The 26,388-nt window shown below is 35.7% G+C and overlaps 2 protein-coding genes across 6 annotated transcripts; one reads left to right on the top strand and one right to left on the bottom strand.

Moving 5' to 3' along the window:
- Positions 1 to 2,493: 2,493 nt before the first annotated feature.
- LOC128217017 (heat shock 70 kDa protein 12A-like) lies at positions 2,494 to 8,292 on the top strand. 5 transcript variants are annotated; one of them, XM_052923823.1, is made up of 9 exons: positions 2,494 to 2,586; positions 2,970 to 3,105; positions 3,435 to 3,583; positions 4,016 to 4,095; positions 4,576 to 4,717; positions 5,505 to 5,655; positions 6,011 to 6,145; positions 6,495 to 6,708; positions 6,933 to 7,075. In XM_052923823.1, the coding sequence occupies exons 1-9, from the start codon at positions 2,584 to 2,586 to the stop codon at positions 6,940 to 6,942; spliced, it is 1,020 nt and encodes a 339-aa protein (XP_052779783.1). In that variant the 5' UTR covers positions 2,494 to 2,583; the 3' UTR covers positions 6,943 to 7,075. The 5 variants fall into 5 exon arrangements, with proteins under 5 accessions (XP_052779783.1, XP_052779779.1, XP_052779780.1 ...); XM_052923819.1 differs by having other exon boundaries at positions 2,495 to 2,586; positions 6,495 to 6,703; positions 6,933 to 8,292; XM_052923822.1 differs by lacking the exon at positions 2,494 to 2,586 and adding an exon at positions 2,832 to 2,856 and having other exon boundaries at positions 6,495 to 6,703; positions 6,933 to 8,292.
- A 1,436-nt stretch (positions 8,293 to 9,728) lies between these two features.
- LOC128218445 (ER membrane protein complex subunit 3-like) lies at positions 9,729 to 19,732 on the bottom strand. The gene is made up of 7 exons (XM_052926113.1): positions 19,579 to 19,732; positions 17,023 to 17,080; positions 16,472 to 16,574; positions 15,158 to 15,262; positions 14,540 to 14,621; positions 12,926 to 13,005; positions 9,729 to 11,797 (listed from the first exon to the last, which is right to left on the bottom strand). Exons 1-7 carry the CDS (start codon positions 19,725 to 19,727, stop codon positions 11,595 to 11,597), a joined length of 780 nt encoding a protein of 259 aa, XP_052782073.1. The 5' UTR covers positions 19,728 to 19,732; the 3' UTR covers positions 9,729 to 11,594.
- Positions 19,733 to 26,388: the final 6,656 nt, after the last annotated feature.

The following is a 26,388-nucleotide window of genomic DNA, read 5'->3' as shown; positions in this document are numbered from 1 at the left end:
TGACATTATGAGTTTGTATGAAAATTAACAAAATGGAAAAGGTGAAATTTTCTTTGATATTGACAGTCTCTTGTGGTATAATATGCCAAAGAAAAAAGTATATATATATGAACATACTTTTTGTAGACATTTAGAGCACTTTTGATATTCAATACTAAAAAATAACAGGCCAAAAATCAACTCCGTGTAATTCATTACTCTGGATGAAATAATCGATGGGTTGTGTCCAAAGCTGACGGCACCTTTCAGCACGACAACGTTTCTTTGTTTCAAACTCTCTGATGACGTCAAAGTAGTCGGACATTTCCTTTGTCTTGAGATCAGCTATAGCCCTCCTACTAAATAAACTTTCAAGGAATCTTATGTAGTTTGCGTCGACATATACGTCACCCCATGGTCCACCGCTCGTCTTGTGTATTGCCTTCAGAGTTCCAAAAACTGTTATCACTACTCGATAATAATTGTTTGATTCTTCGTGAGTGACATTACACTGAATGAATAACTTCCTGCTTCAGATAAATTACAAATAAGTGTGTTTGTGTGGATAGGTAAAATCATGAAATAGTGCCAAGATATCGGATATGAACTTATATTTATTTAAACCGTAAAACATGAAAATATAATGATAAGTGTTAAGCAATACCAAGAGACTGCTGTCAAACAAAAACTTGAGTAGTATATGAACTGAATTATGTCCTTTTGCAAATTCATATAACTTATAGGGTGTCATTTTTATAACACCGTCACCACTGCTGCCATGTTGTTCGGCTGTACTGCCACCGCGTGGTTATGTACGTTTATTTAATAACGATACCATAAGACATGACATCAGACCATGTGTGGGTTTCCATCGGCTGTACTACCGCCGCGTGGGTGTGTACAACTATTTAACGATGCTACTGATAAGATATACCCAAAATGATAACAAAATGTCGTGAGAACAAAATGTCCGGTGAAAATACAAAACGTAGGGTCAAGTGCAAAAAATGGGATCGGTTAGGAAATCTGGTAAATGGCTTATCCTAACACTATTCATACATAGTTTGAAAATCTTATGCATGGGCTCCTAGCCTTGAATTTAAAAACATGCACACTGTGCGCAGATCAATCGTCTGCATTGCGTTAACTGAATGAAATAATTGTAAATGAATCATGATTGGGAATTTGAGAAAGCTTTCTTTAGGCTTTAACATGACTATGTCTTTTTTTTCTAAAAATCTTAAGTACTTATCATTCAGCCCATTTATTTCCATGTCAGTGCAAATTGATTAATTTCTTTTCAAAATGGCTCATTGCCTTCTCGTCTACATTGTTTTTTATCTGTATTTGTCAGGGGTTATGTAGAGGATAATTGTTTGTCCCAGTTTAAGATAAAACAAACAATTTATTATTATTTTTCTGTTTAATATATGCCTATAAAGGGTATAAAATGACATTTAATTGTTGTTTTTCAAGAAAACCGCGCAAAAGTGTATGCGAACGTAACGTCATTTTGGCAATGAAGTCGTTGCAATCGTTTCCCAGCCCTGTGCGCACTGACGTGTGCTAACATTTCACCTGCTTAATGTTGAACATCTATATAACCAGCTATATCGTCTCTCGAGAGTTAACACATTTTTATCATAGGAGTAGTAGTAGTAGTGGTAGTGGTAATGTTGTAGTTGTTGTTGTTGTTGGTGGTGGTGGTGGTGTTGGTGGTGGTGTCGGTGGTGGTTGTGGTGGTGGTGGTGGTGGTGGCGGTGGTGGTAGTAGTAGTAGGTGGTGGTGGTGGTGGTGGTGGTGATGGTGGTGGTAGTAGCAGTAGCGGTAGTGTTAATAGTAGTGGGGATAGCAACATCATCATCATTATCATTCTTATCACTTTTAGTTGTAATAGTAATAGTAGAAATAGCAATAGCTGCAGTCGTAACAATTGTAGTACTAAGACTTATTGTGCTTGTATATGTTTATCTAAAGTGTAATATTAAGTAGATGGTTCTTTAGGGTGGGGTCACTATTAAATAGACACGGGTCAATATTACATAGGAGAAGCGGGGTCATTTATTTACAAAAAAGAGTCACTTTTTCTAAAGAATAATGACCGAGTGTCGTGATATTATGGATTATGGGGGTCAACATAACGAAACCGCTAAATTTCGTTGAAGAGACTTGAGATAGAACATGTTGGTACTGTAATACACTTTTATGATAAATGACTGTTTGTGTTGTTATTTCTAAATAATGCATCATTCATTTGGTTCAACAACACACTAAAGGATCGCTGCTTGACTGATGGAGAACACTAACGCGCCAAAAACAATTCCGTTTTGGAGTTATAACAAAATATCACAGCCTATTGATAAAAAAGAAACCCTGTACAAGGATAAAACAACATAGCTAGAAAGAGCTGGAAATTATAATATAACATTCTCATGTATCGCATTCAGCAGATATAACAATACAGCACTGAGGTATTTTAACATTACGCGCACTTCAGTTTTGTCATTTGTTTATTCCGATAGCGAGTTCTCCAAATCCGGATGTAAATTGTGTTCATGGAATTACAAAACTCAAGATATATTCATTCCGCAGGTGAATGCCGAAATGGTAAGTAGGGATTTTGTTTTATTCATTAAATTAAATCACTTCATTTAAATGCGTTGTGATATATTTTCGCAGTTATCGAGTATAGACATCGTTATGATATTTGTAACACTGCACAAGAAAATAGATACTAATAATTATTTCAATAACAAGGGAGTAAATACATTTTCAGAAAATAAGACAGGCGAATTTAGTGCCGAGTCGTGACATGCCTGGCATTTCAAAAGCGCCATTACAAAGCAAATATTTAGTGGCATTTTATTCGAATCCTATGTATGTTTTTCTTCTCTTGTTTTCTGTTCCCATTTATATTATTCCATTCTTGTCACTGCATTAAATTTAAAGCATTGGAGAGTTTTAGATTATTTGGTTTTGTTTTTGAATAGTCAAAACACATCTTGGTAGCAGCGATCGATTTCGGGACAACGTACTCCAGCTGGGCATTCTCGTTCAAGTATGAGTATGACACCGACCCGACGCAAGTATCCGCCAAGCAATGGCAAGGACACGAGTCGCAAAAAGGTACCAATAAATTGTGAATGTTATGTGAGTGTTTGACATGAGCTCATTCATTTACGTGATTTGAATCTCGACGTAGGTCAAGGAGTATAGATAACGTATCTAGGTAAGGGTACTAAATCGTCGGAAATGAATGATTTGAGATAAATCTTACCCTAAATACTTTGGTCATATCAGTTTTGAAACTTCAAATTATTGATCACAATTTTTATAAGCATGTATAAACTCTTTCAGTTTGCAGTATTATTAAACGTTTCTTGCGTATTAATTCGTACTTGTGGGTTCATGTGTCCATGCATCTTGCCGCATTTGCCATGCAAACTAATTTCCAGGCCCTACTTGTGTCCTGATCAAGCCCGATGGGAAAACATTACATTCGTTCGGTTTTGATGCTGAAACGAAATACGCAGAACTTATTGAAGAAGACGAACATAACAATTGGTACTTCTTTAAAAGGTTTAAAATGATGTTATGGAAACAGGTACAAATTCCCTTGACAAGATTTGTATAGTTATGCATAATTGCAAGCTTTACTTAAACAAATGCTTTGGGATATTTTTCATGCGACTTTCTAACGTAAAGATTGATTTGCTTTACCCCCAAAAAATAGTTTCAACAATAGGGACATTAATTGTAGGCGAAAGCTAATCAACGAAAGAATATCAACCAGACAAACGAACAAGAAATACAGAGAGTAATTACTAGATCAAAAAACTGCATTTCATTACATGTTTGTTTATTACGCAAAATGTTTATTACGTTTACATTACTGAATGTTTCGGACGAAAGACATATGACTTTATTAAGCTTGCACTCAGTTCCTATCTTTCAAGAATTGTCGATTGCGATTGCTAAGATATTCAATAACCAACAAGAAGAATCAACATTAGTCCACACTTTCATTTCATTTCAGAAACTTATTCGTAATTCGTTACTGGAAGATGAAAACGGTCGGAAATTAATGACAAGGACCGTTTTTGCGTTGTCCATAAAGTAAGCTTGTGTCCGGCTACTGCCGAGTTACAGGATATAGCGTATATTTCCGAAGCGCAATAAGAGGGCACAGCGCCTTACCTTAAATTGTTTAAGTGAACTTTTCAATTCAATATTGTATAAATAAATGCATGAAGTACACTATAACGCACCATTTAGGCTATAATAAGTCGCTTTTTTCTTCCCATACCAAGTTTTGAGACTAATTCTTTGATTCCCAGGGAGAGAAGATGCACACTCTAAGTTGGGACCCCTTAGTGCGCCCACTCGAACCCGCCTACTGCATTTAACAATACATTTAATGTTTCATATCATATATGTTTATTTATGTGTATACTTGACAAACCGGTTATCATTTTTATATTTAATCGGAGCTGGGGGCTACATTGTATCCAAGCGTGTCCAGTGCCATAGCTTACTGAATTATTCAACAAATTAAAATAATGTCATTGTATAACTACACCTTTATTGTGTTAATAGGTATCTGAAGGATGATTTATTGTCTGTGTCTAAGGACCGAATAGCGGACGCCGTGTTACAAAACGAAATACACTGGGTTTTGACTGTCCCGGCCATATGGGACAATGCAGCTAAACAGTTCATGCGGGAAGCTGCCGAAGAGGTAAGAGGGATTATTAAAATAGAGAGGGTGTTTAGATTATTTACCCTCACCTTCGAGTGAAAAACATTCAAAAGCAGCAAAAAATACTGTTAAATTTCTGAACCCTTCATATTTACTTCTATGTAACGTTTTGAAAAACTATTTGATATCATATCCCCATTATTGTTATGTTTCTGAAAATTATTCGGGAATTAATGATCACCATAAACCATGGTAATAGAAATGAAAATCATAGCTGAAGAAAAAACTCAATGTGGAAACTTGAATTTGACAATGCCTGATAATTATTGGGTGGCTGCACTATTTGTATTGGTCTCCCCCTAAAATAGTGATTATGGAATAGCAGTGCTTCATAAACTTATCATCATTATGAAATCTTTTAAGTTTGAATGCAATGAATTAATAGAAAATTAATTTCCCTTTGTATCGATAAATATCTCCGAGCAGTGACGCAAGTAAAATAGACGGCGTTTTCATGCAACATTCAATGGTTTTAGCTTATATAGCATAGCATTTTGAAATGGTAATTGTGAAGTTTGTTGAATATGACAAAATGGAGGTATAGGGAAGTATATGATATTAAGGTAATATAATATACATGCAATGTTTATATGAAAGATATATGATCAACCTTTTTCGTTACATGTACATATCAGACGGTTGCTCTAGTGCTCAATAAAAATTACAATTTAAGAATTGAATTCGGTTATTTGTCATAATTCGGAGATAAGTTAATGGAAAAGGAAATCAAGTGCTGATAAATAGCCATAACTCTATTGGTATGTAGGCGGGAATGGAATCGGGTATGCTGTCTATTGCGCTTGAGCCGGAAGCTGCTTCACTTTTCTGTCGACATCTTCCTGTTGAAAGGAGTGGATGTCAATTATCTTTGGGGTCGTTGCGAGCAGGAAAACAGTATCTTGTACTTGATGCTGGAGGTTTGTTGCACCGTCTAAATGTACGTCTTTACGGTGTGAGTGACAATTCAAATACTTATTCCTGATATGTTCACTGAAATATTAATTTACCTGTTCTTCTCTTTTTTTACATTACTGGGCCTAAATTCAACATAAGGTCAACTACTGATGTTATCTTAAGAAACAAAGTACAGATTTCTTCTTACGTGCATAAACAGTTTATAACGCTAACCCTTCTCTTGTAAACCACCGTTCTTATTATTACCCTGTTCATGTCGTGTACGCTAACCATCTCAAACGAACTGTCTCTTGACGTTAACCATCATTTACGCATACCCAAAACAGTAATGTAATAATGTATTATTACAATACATAGGTGGAACTGTCGACATAACGGTTCACGAAGTTATGCCATCCGGCGACGTCAAAGAGCTGTACAAGGCGAGTGGTGGCGCATGGGGTGGAACAAAAGTTGATGATTCTTTTGAGGAATTCCTAGCTTGTTTGACAGGTATTTTTAAAGAAACTAAAAAAGAACTAGAAACTAAATGTGTGTTTAAATATGTAGTTTAAAACCTTTAAAGCTTTGTATAGAAGATGATTTTAACACAATTCTCCAATGATGGCATGTGACCCTTTTTGGTCTTTTGTAAAAGCTGGTTAAACACATTTTCAATGGATGTCAGGAAATACTTACTTGGTTGCTATGATAAACAAATTTATGAACCAATGAAAATAGACTTATATTAAACGGTTTACTTTTGAATAAATAAATAGTTACGGTAATTCCACCAAATAAAATACCAGATTTGATTCCAGTGTAAAGCTCTAAAACATGCATTTGACTATTACAATTTTAGAAAAAACTGTCCTTAAAAAATTCAAAGAAGACCACTTGGATGATTACCTAGATCTATTTCGACGATTCGAGGTTAAGAAGAGAAACATTGACCCGGACAAGGATTCAAAAGTCGTCATGAGCATGCCGCTTGCCTTTTTCACAACTGTCAAAGACCTTCTTAACAAAGAGTTCAATGAAGTTGTGAAACATTCATCCTACTCGAAACTGGTAAGGTAAATTGCTTGTTTTTCTCTTATTGCTCACATAGTATGTAGCACTTAATCATATTAAACATACAAAAAGTAAGACTTTATATATCTTAATTCCAGGCCTATCGGTTTGTGATTGTAGGTCACGCATAATTCATGCAGCAATATAAGTTTTGGAGAACACGTCATATATGCGTGCATTTGCAAGTTAAACTAACCCCTGATTATTGTTACCTCTTGTCTAAAAGGTTTCCCTAGCTGGAGATAAATTGAAAATGGACCCAGCAGTTGCACGAAACTTCTTCAAAAACTCGATCGATAGCACGATAGAGCATGTGAAAGATGTTTTGCAAAAACGAGAAAACAGAGGCGTCGAAGCAATCTTGATGGTTGGAGGGTTTTCAGAGTCGAAAATGCTCAACAAGGCAGTTAGACAAGCATTCCCTGGATTAAAGATGATCATTCCTAATGAAGCTGGTCTGGCAGTTCTTAAGGGGGCCGTGGTGTTTGGACATGAGCCGAGAGGAATTACCGAGCGAATAAGCAAATATACGTATGGAATTGCAATGACTGGTGTTTTTGACTCTAGCAAGCATCCCGAATCAGCGAAGTTCACTGACACTGAAGGTGTTGATAGATGTAAGGACTTATTTGATACGCATGTATTCGCTGGACAGGCGCTGCAAGTCGGAGAGGCCCAGTCTGAAATAGCATACGCTACAAGACTAAGCGACACGACAGCTTTTAAAGTTGAGGTATTCGCTACCAAAAGTAAAACTCCAGTTTTTGTTACTGATCCTGGATGCCGAAAGCTTGGTAAATACGACATTCCAATGGCTGGTACTGGAGGAGGGCGCGAGGTTTTAGTACAAATGACTTTTAGTGGAACGGAAATAGACGTCGAATGTACCGAGAAAGCCACTGGCAAAGTATCGCATATTCCGATAGACTTTTTGTTGTAGATATGTATGACGATGAGCTTGTTATGATTTACTGTACACATTACATAAACATGCACTATAGGATCACATGATCAAAACCTGTTGCTTTCGTAAATGTACACAGCAACAGACAAGCATTTTTTTCTAAGCACTAGAATGGTATAATGCCTTAAGTGTGTTTGGAAACCATTGCATGAGTAAGAAATATATTGAGTGGATTCAAGGCAAGCAATGTAACATTTTTCGAAGCATTTGCAGTGTTTAAGAAGCTATGCGTTGAAATATTTGATTCCCAAATGTTAAATCAGACCTCTTTGTGCTGAACGATTCGTGATTTAATCTTATCATATTGCCACTGAAAGCAAACTACATTGTCAATATTTGATTTTATTTGGCTATTGAGTCTGTCACAGTTATGATTTAATATACTATGTTTATCTTGTAGCCGGCTCTCTTTTCATTTAATGCACTCCATAATGGCTGCTATTTCGTTTAACCAGAGTATATACGTATGCATGTCAAAATAATAAAATTATGCTGTTTAATGTTGAGGTTTCACGTGTTTGTTCTTTAGCATGTCTATCTGCCAGTTAAGCACTTTTTTAGAAGCGTTCGTGTTTTTTTTCATAATGCCTGTAAGTAGTAAAACCATAAAGTTGACTGATTGTATTTGTGTTGTTTTTGATCACCATTCACGTGCAAATTGACCAGCAGGCGGCATTAATGTGACGTAGTATCGGTATTTCCAGCGATTCTGATTTCTTATCTTAATAAGGCTTGGTTTGTCGACTGCCTTTGAGGCTCATGGTTTGCACTATATTCAATATATTAAGAATATCTAAATGATTACCTATCGTTATCGGAATTAAGTGGGTATGATTGTTCTATTCCTCAGATCAATAGGAACTCACTCCTTCTAAAGTAGAAAAATATCCCATTCTCTAATACCGATCCTTCATATGTTTGGTGAAAAAAGATAAATGCCCCATGTGAAATCCGAATCTTCAAAAATCATGGGTGTTATGACCCCCCTCCTACCTCACACCCCACAATCCCGATTAAAATTCAGCACCAATCAACTTTTTTATTTTAAACCTTACTTGTTCAATTTTATAAAACCGGTGTCAGAAGCACATGTAACGAAGTAGATCAAAATTGATATATTTAGCTGAAACACTTGGAAACCTTTCTGACTGTTAAAATGAATGCAATTGTTAAAGAGGAACATACTCATGGCCTTTCAACATAAATAATAACATTCAAGTGCAAAACAACGGTCAAGTTTTCGATTAGGTCAATTTTTATGAAATATACTGTTCCGACAGATCCCTACTTAAATATCTTTGATGCCGTGCTTTTAATTGTGTATCATTATCTAAGAGATGGTGCGTTGTTGCCTGCGAGTTATAATATCCAGACCCAGTTATACGGAAACGCATGTTTGTTTGGCAAGGACCAGGGTTGTTATTCAATATTCAAATTCAGTTAATCTTATGGTCATTCATCATCGAGTTCCATTCATTCTATTGGTCATTTATTAATAACAAGTAATCCAATTTGCTACATCGTTCTTAGATCACTATCAAATTAGGTTAATCTTACGGTCATACATCATCGAGTTCATTCACTCTATTGGTCAGTTTTTAATAACAAGTAATCCGATTAGCTACATCGTTCTTAGATCCAATTACGACCAATATCAAAATAAGTTAATTTTATGGTCAAACATCATCGAGTTCATTCACTATATTGGTCAGTTATTAACAATAAGCAATCCGATTAGCTACATCGTTCTTAGATCCAATTAAGACCAACATCAAATTAAGTTAATTTTATGGCCAAATATCATCGAGTTCATTCACACTATTGGTCAGTTATTAATAACAAGAAATCTGAATTGCTACATCGTTCTTAGATCCAATTAAGACTAATATTGAATACCAGCCCAGTGTGAATGGGTACATGGGTGGTATAAGGGTACAGGGGTGGTATTTAATAAGCAACTTGGTCATACATCATCACATTTAAGTGTGACCGAATTCTTACAAAGGCATTCAATATGGGCATGTTTTCTGAATATTGGGAAGGACAAATAACTGCATGCTGAATGCAGGTCTTTATTTATCTGACACATTACATATATTGCACAATACAATGCATTTATATTAATACCATATTAAATCTGTTATTCTTTTCTTTAATAGTATTTATTACAACTTCAAACATTTACATAATATTAAGCATCAAACAATCTACTTGCTATGACTCTACATGATAGCATGTTGGTCACTCAGACACAAGGCCTGCAGTTTGGACAAACTTTCATAACTAAATCAAAGCTGATCAAAAGTAAGACATTTCAGCAATCTGAAAATATAAATCTGAATTCACAAAAGCATTTGAACTGAGAGATTTTTCTTAAATTTTCAGATTCAAATATCTTTCCTACAACACTTAAATAGGGTGCGCTCAACAGTCAATAAATATGATGCAATCTTCTATTATGACATTTATGAGTTTTGATGAAAATTTACAAAATGGAAAATTTACACACAAAAAAAGAAGTTAACTTTTCTTTGATACTGACAGAACTAGTATTTAAACAAGAGCTGTCACAGAGACAGGGCGCTCAACTATTCCGCTGCTATTCGGTGTATGGATTGAAAAGTTTTGGCGAAACATACATGGATCACTGTTAGATTAGTTTTCAATGCAATACATGATGTGTTGAGATATTTACATAAATTGAATGGAAAATATTTTAGGTGGTACACAAACTTTTATGTAAATTCTAAGTTGAAAAAGGGGCATAATTTTGTCAAAATGCTTGATAGAGTTACCTCCTCCTGTGTACAGGTTGGGGGTATGATGGTGAACAAGCGTGCAAAGTTTCAAAGCCAGATGTCCATGGACTTTGAAAATATTTGAGGTGGTACGCAAGCTGAACGTAAATTCTAAGTAGAAAAAGGGGCATAATTTTGCAAAATACTTGATAGAGTTACCTCCTCCTTTGTACAGGTTGGGGGTATGATTGTGAACAAGCATGCAAAGTTTCAAAGCCAGATGTCAAGGGACTTTGAAAATATTTGAGGTGGTACGCAAACTTTAACGTAAATTCTAAGTAGAAAAAGGGACATTATTTTGCAAAATGCTTGATAGAGTTACCTCCTCCTGTTACCAGGCTGGGGGCATGATGGTGAACAAGCATGCAAAGTTTCAAAGCCAGATGTCAAGGGACTTTGAAAATATTTGAGGTGGTACGCAAACTTTAACGTAAATTCTAAGTCAAAAAAGGGGAATAAATCTGTCAAAATGCTTGATACAGTTACCTCCTCCTGTGTACAGGTTGGGAGCATGATGGTGAACAAGCGTGCGAAGTTTCAAAGCCAGATGTCAAGGGACTTTGAAAATATTTGAGGTGGTACGCAAACTTTAACGTAAATTCTAAGTAGAAAGAGGCATATTTTTGTCAAAATGCTTTATAGAGTTACCTCCTCCTGTGTATAGGTTGTGGGCATGATGGTGAACAAGTGTGCAATGTTTCAAAGCCAGATTTCAATGGACTTTGAAAATATTTGAGGTGGTACGCAAACTTTAACGTTAATTCTAAGTAGAAAAAGGGGCATAATTTTGTCAAAATGCTTGATAGAGTTACCTCCTTCTGTGTACAGGTTGGGGGCATGATGGTAAACAAGTGTGCAAAGTTTCAAAGCCATATGTCAAAAATTTAACATAAGTGGTTACGCCGACGCCGACTGAGCGCTCGGGTGAGTAGGATAGCTCTCCTTATTCTTCAAATAGTCGAGCTAAAAACATGTATTTGAACATGATCTTGGGTGGTATAACATGGCTTCAAACAACAAGCATCAATTCTTAGGTGAAACATTAATTCTTATGCAAATTATCCTTTCATACAGATGGCCTCGGGTGGTATAACTTAGTAACTTGGCCGCAAACTACCATCATCTCTTATGCAAATTTATCCTTGATATAGATGGTCTCGGGTGGTATAATCTGCCCAGTGACATCCTCCTCTACCCCCTCCAGTGCCCAGGTGTGGTTAGTAATCTCCAGGGCCTCCCATTCTGCCTTAAATGCCTTTTGAGGATCTTGAGGTCCTGCCATTCCTTGACCCGAGAACTGCTCCTGCATGGCTTTGGTCTGGTCAGCAGCTGTGGGTTATTATTATAAATTATATTTTGTCATCTCATGAAAATTTAAAAAATAAGTATAAGGCCTTTTGTGAGTCCAGAGGTGCCACCATCCCTCAGAGAATTGCTTCTAAATATACAAAAACATTATTTTGTGAATATAAAATAAAAGCATTGCCTCCCATTCAGCATTAATTGCCTTCTGTTGTTAGCCACTAAAAGAATATAATAATTACAAATATTTAAATTCAAAACGCAATCGTGGCCTCCCATTTTGTTGTTAATGCCTTCTACAGATCTTGAGGCTCTGCTATTTACTGGACTGATCAATGTTATGCTTATCCTTATCCTGAGACATGCCTCATTGATTTCATTCGATCCATCGGTCAGTTATTTTTACAGACCAATCAAAACACTTAATTCTCATCTTAAAATTAAGTTTTATCTAAGGTGGATATTGTATACAGCCCCTGGTCAGCAGCTGGTGGTACTATATGAGGTTTATCACACAACATAGTTACATAAAAATAATAATCAGGGCCTCCAATGCAGCTTTTAAATTCCTTCTTTTGATCTTGAGGCCCAGCCATTCCCTAGCCAGAAAATAATTGATTCTGCATGGCTTTTGTCTGTTCAACTGCTGAAGATAAATAATGCTTATTAAACATTAAATGACTACAAAATCTTTCAGGGCCTCCCATTTTGAGGAGCTTTAGTCCAAGTCATTGCCAGGCCTGACATCTGTTCTTGCATGGCTTTGGTCAAGTTACTCGCTGTGAAATATATTTAAACTTGAACACCAATTCAGCTACAAATGCCGTCTCAGGATCTTGCAGCCCGTCATCTCTTGCCTTGAGATATGATCTTAAATCAATTTTATCTGGTCAGCCGCTGAAAACGTGTGATAATTGTTTACAGACATTATCACTGTAAACAACTGCAATAAAATTATCAGGGCCTCCAATTCTGCATCGTATCCCCCGATACATCCTCGACACCCAAGCATATTCATAACCTATATAACCTTAGACGGCCAGTGACCTGACCTATATAAGTTATGAATATGCTGGGGTGCCAAGGATCCCCCCAATACGACATTTTCTTTGTTTTCTTTAAAAGCTCAAACACCAAACAATAATAAGACCATACCATTATCTTGTCCAAGGATGAGGGTGTACATGCTGCGGAGACCGAACACATTCAGGAAATACCAGGACGCTGAGCTCACCCTGAAATATGGATAAGGTCAATATAAAATATTTGTCTAATCTGATGTAAACCTGAACCTTGACGTCTATATTGTATAACATGCAAGGAGTTATGATGTCATTGTTTATTTCAACATTGCGCTCCAACTGGATAAGCACTACGTCATTTAACCAATGATATACCACGTTACAAAAATCAACTAATCTTTTATACAAACATATGTTTTTGGTTACATTTCTTTACCCAATTGCAGAAAATAATGCTAATTTTTAATCATAATAAACAACTATTTCAAGTGTGAATATAAGTATTGATCGCATTTTACTTGGGTTAATCCTGTATAAACGCAGTAGGACAAGTGAGAAAATTACCAAAAAGCACTCGTATTAAGCATACAACATAAGCGCAAGAAAAAATGCTGTCAACCCTTGTTAATTGATTGCTATATTTTCATCCAAATTTGTTTTAATTCGGGGCGCAGGTTGACATTTTATTTCTATTTTTCACAGATGACTGTTTCACACTTGAATATGTATTCATTCTCTTTCATTTTACATAAGGGGCCATATGCATGTGTTTCTAGAGGAACTACCAACAAGATCGTAACAATTCTCCTTTTTTAAATGTGAATGTTATACATCGACATTGAATATGAATAAGGTATGAATAAACGCCATTCCCAGACAGTACCAGACTGGTACCCATAAACAGACCCTAGTTCAACATTTTTATTCGAGTCAATCAAATTTATGGGGCGGAAAAGGAGGGGCGGTTCAAGATCTAAGTCTAGCAATTAGTTTATAGTCTCCTTAAATGAAAGCTTTTGTGTCAGAGAATAAATATTATGTATATTCAGAGATTCTTATCTAGTTACAGCAGCCAGAAACATGTTACCATTAAAACATGCATTCTAGTATTTTCAAGTATTGATTCTTATTGTTCGTGCATTAATCCTGCATTAACGCATGACTAAAAAGCATTATTCCTTATATTTACATTCTTCGCCTTTTCACTACTTTATATTTTTGGGTAAACATGATTTGGGTTGTAATAATTTTCGTGTCTATCAAGAATATTATCGAGATTTTTTAATTCATATTTTACATACACATAAACAAGTTCTTGCTTGCGAAACTCTGCCTACAAGAGGTCAGAAAACGATAGGCTCATACAAAATGAATACCAAATTTTCTGTACAAGATTATAGATGTTCATTTCAACTTATTTCACAACCTCTAACATAGGAAACGCCAAAACAAAATTAGAACAAAATATTATATAACTTGATCAGGGCTATTCTTTTTAAACATATTACCCCGGGGGGAAGGCACTTTCAAGATATACCACCCCCTACAGAAGCAAATTTACTCTTTCGGGGTCTAAATTAATGAGAACAGAAACCCACCCATATACTATTTAAGTAATTGCCATCCCCCGTGAGTTATATGTTTTACTGGAATAGCCCTCACCAAACTACCGGTAAATGAATGTAAAGCCAGTTTTAAATCAAATGAAAAAGAAGAACTGGTGATACCAAGAAGAATGGCAACTGACCATGAAGCATCCAATGAGATTAGCTCTACTCCTCTCTGCAACATGGGCTTGAATCTGAAGGTGAGTGGAAAGGGTACTTTTGCTGAAATACAAAAGATGAAATCTTTTAGAAGGGTGAGAATATACATGTTAGTTAACACAATTTTTTTATTATCATTTTGATTACATTATAATGTTTAAATCATTTGTTTTTATCTGCACAAAAATGCTTTTTTTATTTTGTTTGATAAATGAGTAAAACATAACGCATTAAAAAAAGAAAAGATAATTATATATTTATGTGATTGTTAATGATATCGACTGTACACTTCAAAATTAATAAATTAACTCCAAGGAGAAAAATTGGTGGAAACTAACTAACCTAATGCAAATAAGAAGAAAAAAAAACACAGGTTGAATCAATAATCGATTATGACCAAATACAATTGATTGTCACTGACTTCAGACCCAATCAATTAGTTTTCGATTATAAATCAATCATCTGAACATCACTAGTCAAAACTATCTTGAAAATTGCAATCGTGCAAACATGTGTGAGTAATATTAACTGTATAATGATAAACATTAGCTTTATAATATCTCTTTACAGACAATAAATTATAGCAGTTCTACACATACTTGTGAGAAATCCAGAGAACGCCCAGTTGATCCACCCTCCAATGATAAGCATAGGCAACATATTGGTCACATTGCCCTTCAACATGTCGGTCATCATACTGGGGTCTGAAATAAACGGCATAAAAAAAACATTTATGGTTTATGTTAAGCTTTTAATGTAAATATGAAAAGCACTCATAGCTGTTGATCCACCCTTAAACTGATAAGCATCAATAAAGACTAGGGATTGCAACGAGTAGTAAAATTAATACTAGAGTACTCGGACAATCGTTCGATCCAGTACTCGGGTACTCGGTTACTCGGAAAAACTGAATATGCGTTCGCGAAGACAAGATTGTGTATATATGTATCGTTAATGGCATATATTGTGCGTTGGTCGTATTATCGGTCATTTTCACCTTTAAAGTAAACATTCATCACATATTTTAACAAAAAATGATATAAAAAGAAAACAAATGTTGTTTCAGGCTTTTAATTTGTTTTATTTGTTTCATTTTATACAAGTATGCACTGCAGAAATGAACAACAATCAGAATTACAATGAACGAAAATCAATAGCATACATAAAAAAGTGAACGAAATTTAATACGAAGTTCAGTTTTTTAGTTGTTTACTCTACAAATTATTTTTTTGAAATGATAGTTTTTCGTACTGTGTAATTGTTGTTTACCTCATTAATATTCATAATTCTTGATTTAAAACATCAACCAATCAATTGTGATAATCATTGCAAAAATAGTTAAAATACACCCATTAAGAAATCAATTCTCGTAACGGTCGATACTCTTTCGCTCGTTAGCGTCCATTGTTTGGTGAAAGGTCTCTAATTGGTTTACAATAGAATTGTGTAGTACCGCTATCAAAACTTCGCTAATTGACATCAGTGCTAATTTGAAATAGGGGTCCTTTGTTGACAGTTTGCAACTATCACAACAACTGTCAACTAATTGATTGAGGTCAATGTATACACAGCCGGGATAAGAGGGACCGTATATTGTGCTATTGGCAACCAACCAGATCTGATGTTTTGTCTGTAAATCGTGTATTTGGTGATTTTTATAGTTTTTTTTAGTTTTTTTCCGAGTACTCGAGTAGTGATTTGGTACTCGAGTACTCGGACGTTCGATCGAGTACTCGGGTACTCGTTGCCATCCCTAATAAAGACACTTTGCTGGGTCATCAGGTTCATCACATTATGTCCGTAAATATACTGGGTGTGTATAAATTTGCTTAATATAACAAAATTTAAAATAAATTTATATTTTACATTATGTTCTTATGTTTACAGCCAATTTGTCATTAAATATGGTATACCTGTCATTGGATTCTTAGCAGGTGTCTCACGCTCAGCAGACTTTAGTTTGTAGATAAGCCCTTTATCTTCAGCATTTAAGAATGACTTTCTCATATGAAAGGACTGAAAATAAATAACATTAATATTTTACATATTTGTGTCTTAAAACATTGTCATCATTAAGTCTAAAGTTACTGCCCCTGAATTTGCAGTTTCCATGCAACCTCCAACAGCACATTTATGATAAAAATAATATTATATGGCTATCAAGAAATCGAAATAATGCCAAAAAAGTTTTCTTCGGACACTATGTTGCATGAAGCGATGCAAAAACCATTTTTGTCAGTGACAACATCAGCAAGACTAAATAGGCTTGAACAGCCTAAACACATCAAATTTAATAAACTTTCAAGTTAATTGATATCATTATTATCTATTACTTTTTTTCACGAACATATTATCATAGAGGAAAGTTCATTCATTAATCATTTCACTGACAAACTATTGAATGGCCTAGAAAGGAAAAATAATTCTTTACAGATACAGTTAAATTATATGTACATGTACTTACATCTTTAGGAATATATTTTCCATTTTCCCGCAAGAGCCTGCTTCTTATCAATGTGTGGCTAAAAAGAAATTGTACAACTAAAGAAATGGCTAATTCTATCTCCGAACAAATTGATACATTCTGTAACAAAATTGACATACACACATGCCCTTATTCTTGTATGCGAAACATGAGAAACATTGCAGGCCGATTTTCGATTAGTCTTCTGTACATTGTACATGTATACACGTGACATACATGTACATGTACCAAGTGGGCAAAAGATTGTATAGACCAAAAACTGACTTTATACCTGGGTTACTGTAATAATGTACACATATGAAATAGTCCATGTAGTTCAGAGATGTTATTGACGGCAGCTGAAGGGCTGAAACCATTTTGATGATGAGTTTGGGGCTGCTGTAGGCCCCAAATCTTGATTTGGGTGTCAAACACTCTGCAGCAGAAGCAAAACTGGCTCTTGAGAAAACGCTTTTAAGAACCCGCCTCACTTCATATTTATAAATTTGAGTGGTAATATTAACAACAAATTAACTTACAACAAAAAGCAATAACCAGTTTGAAAATTTCCCTTTAGCCATAGGATCAGTGGAAATCAACAAATCACATTCCATTTTTTCATTCCTTTTAAGTTCATAATATAAATATTGTCATATGTATTTTGTCAGGCTGATATAAAACTGAGTAAACGCATATAGTCTAAAGACTCTTGATCATCCAAACCCCACGTCCCCAGTCTTCCCCAAAGCATGTACCCTGCCCTTTTTCGATCCTAGCTGAGCCTCTGCATGACATAATGAATGTCCAGTGTGCTCAGAGTTTGTAATGTTCAGCAGATCATGACCAAATCTAGACTGAGATATAGATTTTGAATCAACATAAGCTCATTGTTTAACCAATTGGCATGGCAAGGGCTGGGCAGAAAAAGTACACTTCTCATTATCTATCTTCCTTTAAAGACAAACTCCTACTGGGGACCTAGACATTTGAGTGTCAAGAATGTAAGTAAGGGTTGTGAAAGAAACAAAACTTAGCAAAGTTAAAAATAAAAGGTACAGATGAAGTTAAAAGAAGTTTGATAACTAAAAACGGCGAGACAGTCTGATTGAACTGCTCAAGAGTACAGCAGGCCACAATGTTGGGACAGGGTGGGAGGTATTTCCAAGGGAAGACAGCTCTTGGAAAGTAAGATAATTTGTTAAAGTCCATTGATGCAAAAACTTTGAGATGAGTTGTGGTCATGTGTAGCTGCAATAAGGTAGCCAGAGATGAGGATGGCTACACTATAAGGTTTTGTTTTATTTTGTACATAAGAGAGAGCCTGTTATCTATTCTTCTATGATCAAGCCTACACCATTGTAGAGACTGCTTCATGTCTGTAACTCTTGAGTAATATTTGGCCAATCTGGCAGCCCGACATAGGACAGATTCAAGTTGGTAAATATGGGAATCTTAGTAAACTAGTATGTGAAGGGCATGGAACTGAGGTGCAAAATGAAAGGTTTTTAAAAAATCAATGTCTAATATACCAATTGTAGCCACAGCCCCCAGGTCCGAGGGTATTCCTGGGATAGCGGGCGAAATTAGCCGTGTTTTAACCTTCCAGGTGTGGGTTATGGGCATTGTTTCTGGCAACATGTGTGCCAAGTTTCATATGAACATCTCAAATGATTATTGAGTTATTGGCATTGTCTCTGGCAACATATGTACCATGTTTCATATGAATATCTTGAATGGCTATTAAGCCAGGGCAAAGATTTAAGTTTTTGGACGCCCGCTAATATCGAGACCATAGCAATACCTCAACTCTTTTTTTGAAAAACAGAGAAGGTTGGAAAATAAATGCTGATATTTAAGGGACATTTCTTCAACCATACTCATAATTTTCCACTGAAAAAGACAAGTCAAGTCAAACAAGTGTTGGGAATCAGTTTGACTATCGATAATCGGTTTCACTAAAGTAAACGATTATAGATAATACAATCGCTTTTTTGACAAATGTTTATAGTCTATTTCAGGCTCAATCAATTAATTTTCAATTATCTAGTGTGTGTGGGTTAGAACCAGCCGCCCGGTTAACCAGCTCAGTTGGTTAGAGCGCCGTGCTAGTGTTCCGGCGGTCGTGGGTTCGAGCCCCACACCAGGCGCACTTTTCCTCCAAGGTTTACTTTACTGGTGGCAGCGGTAAACGGCAGGAGTGCCTCCATCGGCCTTAAAAGGTTAATTGGGGGGAGGAGTGTAGTGTGTGTGGGTTAGAACCAGCCGCCCGGTTAACCAGCTCAGTTGGTTAGAGCGCCGTGCTAGTGTTCCGGCGGTCGTGGGTTCGAGCCCCACACCGGGCGCACTTTTCCTCCCAGGTTTACTTTAATTATAATCGATAATCGGATCATCCCAAGTCAAAACTATCTTGAAAATTGTATCATGATAGAGTGTTTGAGTAATATTTATGAATATTTAGATACCAGTTCTATTAAAAAAAAATACTGTATCCGAATATTAAAATTCCTCGCCGGTGCAAACTGATTTTCATAAAAGTTATTAGTGTAAATTATTTACCTATCCCGAACTTGAGAGATGTCAGTTTTTTTCTCTGATGAAAGGAGAATGGTAACATAATGTCTGATGATTCCTACTAGAAACGTTATAATTACAATGGGCAAAAATACCCAAAGCCTGATGTCCGAATCGAGCAGCAACTCGGCCATTTTTATTTGAAATATTATTGTTAATGGAAATAGCAAAAAGGTCACAGATAACCATTTTATTTGAGACTTCCGCTTCTGCGAAAGTCACCGTTTTCTTTGTCCATATTCGGTCTCTTAATGTCCTTTAACAATAATTTAACACCAAACAATTTTTCATATCCCTTTGATACATGGAAGGTATAATTAACATCTTCTACTATAATGTTTTACGAAATTGGAAGTGTTTGATATGATATGATTGAGGCGCAGTATAAAACATAGAAATAGAGTAACGCATACAACATAGGCGAAGAAGGGTTTTCAACTTTGTATACAACATGCACAAAGAAAGTTGTTAAGAAACGCATACAATATAGAATAAGAAGAAAAATATCGACATTGTATTTGTATTGATTAAAATCAATATGAGTTTAGTCAAGCGTAAAAATATTTTCAAACGGTTCGCTTTGTTTTGTTTGTTTGTGTGTGGGTTAACGGATACACAAATGAAGGCATTTTAGGAGAGGTCAAGGAATTCCAGTATATACACCAAAAATTAAAAAAACGTCGAAAATATCGACCATTTACTGCCTAAGTGTTCTTAATTAGAAAAAAAACTCCATTTTTCAAAGATACTTGATCATAATTGTAGTCCTTAATTGGCTCAACCCTAGTAGCGTTCCTGATCATGACCCCATGATCCATTGACCAAAAGTTGAGGTCGGGATCTTTAATCGAAAAACAGTTCCGCCTGAATATCATAGATGTTTGATCGCATAGTCCTAAAACTTTTTCGTTGAGCATGACTAGTATATGCATCATGCATCTTGTTCAGTAGTGACATTTACACGCAAACTGACAGTCTCCGCTAATACATGCTGTATGTCCAGAAATTTTAGTTTTATAGTCCTCAAAAATGGTTGGAATATTGGTCAATAGTAACGGATAAATACTTGAAGTCAGTTTTCAAATGTCAAGGTCCTTGAAAAAAGGCGGTTCACATACTCTTTTGGTCCCCAAACTTGATAAATGTTCATGAACCATACCCTCAATAGATTGTTCTGGTCCATTAAGCTGATATGGTATTCAATTGGTTTCGCCAATGAGTGGCGCTCCAGAAAGATGACATAACTAATTCGCTAGTTATTTACGTCTGGCTATTCGGGATATAATATTGGGATTCTTGAACGTTTAAGCACCGTATGATGGTAACATACAATCGTAACTACAGCGGCAAGTTCAGTTCTCGAAACTTTAAAAATAAATCCTGTTCAAGCGCACAAGCCGCAGGGCCCACACGACACTGAACTAGAGATGCAACTATATAAACAACGCATACACAAATACAAACACAACAGACAGACCACACACAAAATAGTTTGTCTGAAAAATGATGGGAATACCGCCTAATTCATAGAACACGTTTGTATACAAAATGCTTAATTTGCTGAACTCAGCAATTTTCTATTTTTATCTAAACGGAGATACACATAACTATTAGCATTATCTGTTCAATATTCTTATTATCTTTTTCAACGTTAAACTGGTTTAAATATTATAAGTTAACTATGCCATTGACTTTGCTTTAACGTATGCTTATGTTTAATACACAGGAGCACGTTGCATAAAAGGATCTTATTCAAACATCTTAAATCTGTAATAGGGGCACACTTGTCAAGAACTTGATTTTTATAATTTCCTCATCTTTGTGTTAATCGTTAATACTTGCTAAAGCTCAGTTATGTACGAAACGCCACTCACCAATCCATACAAATTATGCCTTAGTGTTGAAGGAAATTGATGGAACTATTAGATGTGTTCCAAAGCACTAATGAACATACCTTACTCTTTAATATTTTACTAGTTTTGTATCTCTAATAAAAGCTTCTATAAAGAAATTATGTGTTGAACCATCAAAACACAATTATATTTTTATCATTTCTATTTCAGGCGCGTATGAAGGAAAATGACATTGGGGCCGCGGAAGGGGTGGACTGGGGAGGGGTGTCCCCTCCTGTAGAGGTTTTTTTTTCAAATTTAAGCATTGAAAGACTCGATTTCCAGTGAGTTCAGGTTTTATTTTTATGTTTACATCTAAACCTCTTTTCGGTTAAAATAACATTATGAGCAACAGCGACATGTTAATTATTGTGCAAACATAAATTATTAATTATTATACACAACAGTATTTATTTACTTATAAATATTCATATTTGCGCAGTCTCAAAATGTATGTTAAATAAAAAAAAAATGCGCAGTTTACCTCTTCATAGTGAAGCCACGCGTGACTTTGGAACCATTGCGAGTTGAATGCCCTGTGTTCAGTTTTTTTAGTGCCAAAAGATATCTTCGGAAATTTTAAACTTTTAGGCTGATTTGGAACGTCCATTTTAAAGTCAAACTTTAATGTGACAAGTTTAAAATAATACATATTGCTGACTGTTTAATGACAATTCTGTTTTAACGAGTAATTGCAATTATCACAATCAACTACAGTTTTTGAAACATCAAAAACGATACAAATTATTATTGTCTTCTTCCACTTACCCGTCTTTAATAAATTGCCGACTGTTTTCACGCCATTCACACGCCAATTAGCTAAATGGTCACAGGTTTAATTATGACATGGTAACCTGTTTATTCAATATCGTGTCAGACTGGTATTGACCTATATGCGCGTAGCTTTATTTAATACTATTATTAAGAAAATCGGTATCAAATATTCGCGGCCCCATTGCAGTTACTAGCCAGAATATTGGGGCCGCGGCTGCGGCCCCCTGCGGCCCCAGCTCCTACGCGCCTGTATTTATAGCTTCAGTCAAAAAGACTGAGTCGCACAAAAGTAGTAAGTTTATATAGGCGATACTGGTTGTTAAATATCGGGTGAGCCGTAGCGTCGCGGATTTCTGACCCTTCATCTGAGACTAAAGCAGCTGATCGCCGGCGTCAGGAAAACTTCGGTTGTACTGGCGTCGGACCCGCGGCGCTAACTCGACAATCATCCTTTTGCTTATTGCTGGTTTCATATCTGATCATATATAATTCCATCGTGAACGTGTTGGCTTAATATAGTGCATTGACCTGGGTGCGAGTTCGAGGCCACTCTTGGGTATTGATTTTTTCCTTTACATATTTGCATATCCTTTTTAAAAGGGAGAAAATTAAATTACGTGACATCTGCATATTGCCATATAAATACCGAATTAATTTGTTTAAGATGGATGACAGTGCGAGGTCAAATACGCTTACGACGGTCGGTTATTAACATGATTATTTTCCATACTTCTATCTATAGTGTTGAAATATCGTATTGTATATGTACATATTATAACTAACACTATTTTATTAATTTTATTTATATCCAAATCATTTAAATTGATGTCCGTTGTTAAATTTCGTTGCTATGCGCTTTCGCATCAATATACGAGTAAATGAATGAATCAGTCCCAACTATTTATATCTTTGATGTAAAGAGTAAGTTTATATACGCAAAACTGGTGGTGAAATATCGGGTGAGCCGTAGCGTCGCGGATTTCTGATCCTTCATCTGAGACTAAAGCAGCTGATCCCCGGCGTCAGGGAAACTTCGGTTGAACTGGCGTCGGACCCGCGGCGCTGACTCGACACTCATCCTTTTGCATTTTTGTATACCGTTGTTTTGCATGTCAATCATAATTTACACATCAACTTTTTGCTGTAATAACTTACATCCTGAATGTGTTGGCTCTATTATCAAGCATTGAGCTTGATAAAGGTTCGAACCCTCTCATGAATATTCGATTTTTATTTACATTTGGTTTTGTTAATCATCAAACATTGTTAAATTCATACCTGTTTCTTATTATAATTTTAACGAAAAACGGTTGTGTATACATTTTTGGTTAACTTATCTACGATACCAAAACTATACATTTCGGAATATATGAAAATGTACTCCCTATCTGTGTGTTTAAACCGACTCATGTTATGTTGAACATTTTAGGAAGATTATCTGGATAATTGATCAAATAATTATACTTTAATTCTATCTAAATCACTTAAATTGATTCGATGAGTTTTGTTTCGCTGATAAACGCTTTATTAAATACAAGATCTTTTCAATCGCCCGTACATCGAACATGTATGTTTTGATCACTTCTATTTATAGCTGCAACCAGATATATTGAGTAAGTGGTAAGTTTATATACACGATACTGGTGGTGAAATACCGGGTGAGCCGTAGCGTCGCGGATTTCTGATCCTTCATCTGAGACTAAAGCAGCTGAACCCCGGCGTCAGGAAAACTTCGGTTGAACTGGCGTCGGACCCGCGGCGCTAACTCGACACTCATCCTTTTGCTTATTGCTGGTTTCATATCTGATCATTTATAATTCCATCGTGAACGTGTTGGCTTAATATAGTGCATTGACCTGGGTGCGAGTTCGAGGCCACTCTTGGGTATTGATTTTTTTCTTTTACATATTTGCATATCCTTTTTAAAAGGGAGAAAATTAAATTACGTGACATCTGCATATTGCCATATAAATACCGAATTAATTTGTTTAAGATGGGTGACAGTGCGAGGTCAAATACGCTTACGACGGTCGGTTATTAACATGATTATTTTCCATACTTCTATCTATAGTGTTCAAATATCGTATTGTATATGTACATATTATAACACACACTATTTTATTAATTTTATTTCTATCCAAATCATTTAAATGATGTCTTTTGTTAAATTTTGCTGATATGCGCTTTTGCATTAATATACGAGTAAATGTATTAATTGGTCACAACTATTTATATCACCGACGTTAATAGTAAGTATATATTTACCAAACTGGTGGTGAAATATCGGGTGAGCCGTAGCGTCGCGGATTTCTGATCCTTCATCTGAGACTAAAGCAGCTGATCCCCGGCGTCAGAAAAACTTCGGTTGAACTGGCGTCGGACCCGCGGTGCTAACTCGACACTCATCCTTTTGCATTTTTGTATATATTTGTTTTGCAGGTCAATCATAATTTTAAACATCGAATATTTGCTGTAATCATTTACATCCTGAATGTGTTGGCTTTATTATCAAGTATTGAGCTGGATGATGGTGCGAACCCGCTCATGAATATTTGATTATTTTTTAGATTTGTTTTTGTTAATCATCAAACTATGTTAAATTCATACCTGTTTCTAATTATTATTTTAACAAACAACGGCTGTGTATATATTTTTGGCTAACTAATCTGCAATACCAAAAATATATCTTTCGTAATATATGGAATTCTATCCGCCGACTCATGTTATTTTGAACATTTAAGGGAGATTATCTGGATAATTTATAATATAATTCAACTTTGATTCTATATCATTCACTTAAATTGATTCGATGAGTTTTGTATCACTGATAAACGCTTAAATAGATACAAGATCTTTTCAATCGCCCGTATATCGAACATGTATGTTTTTATCACTTCTATTTATAGCTGCAACCAGATATATTGAGTAAGTGGTAAGTTTATATACACGATACTGGTGGTGAAATACCGGGTGAGCCGTAGCGTCGCGGATTTCTGATCCTTCATCTGAGACTAAAGCAGCTGATCCCCGGCGTCAGGAAAACTTCGGTTGAACTGGCGTCGGACCCGCGGCGCTAACTCGACACTCATCCTTTTGCTTATTGCTGGTTTCATATCTGATCATATATAATTCCATCGTGAAAGTGTTGGCTTAATATAGTGCATTGACCTGGGTGCGAGTTCGAGCCCACTCATGGGTATTGATTTTTTTCTTTTACATATTTGCATATCCTTTTTAAAAGGGAAAAAATTAAATTAAGTGACATCTGCATATTGCCATATAAATACCGAATTAATTTGTTTAAGATGGGTGACAGTGCGAGGTCAAATACGCTTACGACGGTCGGTTATTAACATGATTATTTTTCCTACTTCGATCTATAGTGTTGAAATATCGTATTGTATATGTACATATTATAACACACACTATTTTATTAATTTTATTTCTATCCAAATCATTTAAATGATGTCTTTAGTTAAACTTTGCTGATATTAAGCCAACACGTTCAGGGTGGAAATATATTTTAACAGATATGAAGCCCAAAAAAGCGAAAGGATGAGTGTCGAGTAAGCGCCGCGGGTCCGACGCCAGTTCAACCGAAGTTTTCCTGACGCCGGGGATCAGCTGCTTTAGTCAGACTGTGATGAAGTTGGAAATTTGATATGCGTAGAACATAAAACGATTTTTCCTTTACAGCAGTTGTTGAATTAAACCAGGCTGAATTTTCTTGTATCAGTGCTAATAAGATTCATTCCAATTAGCCAATGACTAACGTGAATATGTTCAATCGTCAACACATGTGTGGTCCATACGTTTATGCATGGAGGTTCTTGTTCTATTTAGTTATCATTTGAATAAGAAATGGAAAAGGAAAGCAATGTTAACAAAATATTTTTTATGCCTTGAAAGATTGCAAAACAGGTTATTTTACGTCCGACCCTCGTTGAAATAAAGCGATAAATAGAAAGGTATTTTTGGTAATTAGTTTTGCATCATTAGCAATTACAATACCCTTTGTAACTGAATCAATGATAAAGGATGCACTAGTCATAACAATGTGACATTCTATTTAATTGAGGTATTTGTGAGCTAGCTAATTTGTGGATCAGATACCTTGCAGTGGTCATGT

Source organism: Mya arenaria, chromosome 14, assembly GCF_026914265.1.
Source record: "Mya arenaria isolate MELC-2E11 chromosome 14, ASM2691426v1".
Lineage (NCBI taxonomy): Eukaryota > Metazoa > Mollusca > Bivalvia > Myida > Myidae > Mya > Mya arenaria.
This window is presented reverse-complemented; position numbering and strand designations above follow the sequence as displayed.

Bases quoted from the DNA above. Each gene is read 5' to 3' on its own strand.
- LOC128217017 (XM_052923819.1), top strand. The intron at 3,584-4,015 runs GTACAAATTCCC...ATTTCATTTCAG, and splicing joins AAATGATGTTATGGAAACAG to AAACTTATTCGTAATTCGTT. The intron at 5,656-6,010 runs GTTTGTTGCACC...TACAATACATAG, and splicing joins TCTTGTACTTGATGCTGGAG to GTGGAACTGTCGACATAACG.
- LOC128218445 (XM_052926113.1), bottom strand. From the start codon at position 19,727: ATGGCCGAGTTGCTGCTCGATTCGGACATCAGGCTTTGGGTATTTTTG. The intron at 17,081-19,578 runs GTAAATAATTTA...ATTTCTTTTTAG, and splicing joins ATCTCTCAAGTTCGGGATAG to CCACACATTGATAAGAAGCA. The intron at 13,006-14,539 runs GTCAGTTGCCAT...TCCATATTTCAG, and splicing joins ATCTCATTGGATGCTTCATG to GGTGAGCTCAGCGTCCTGGT.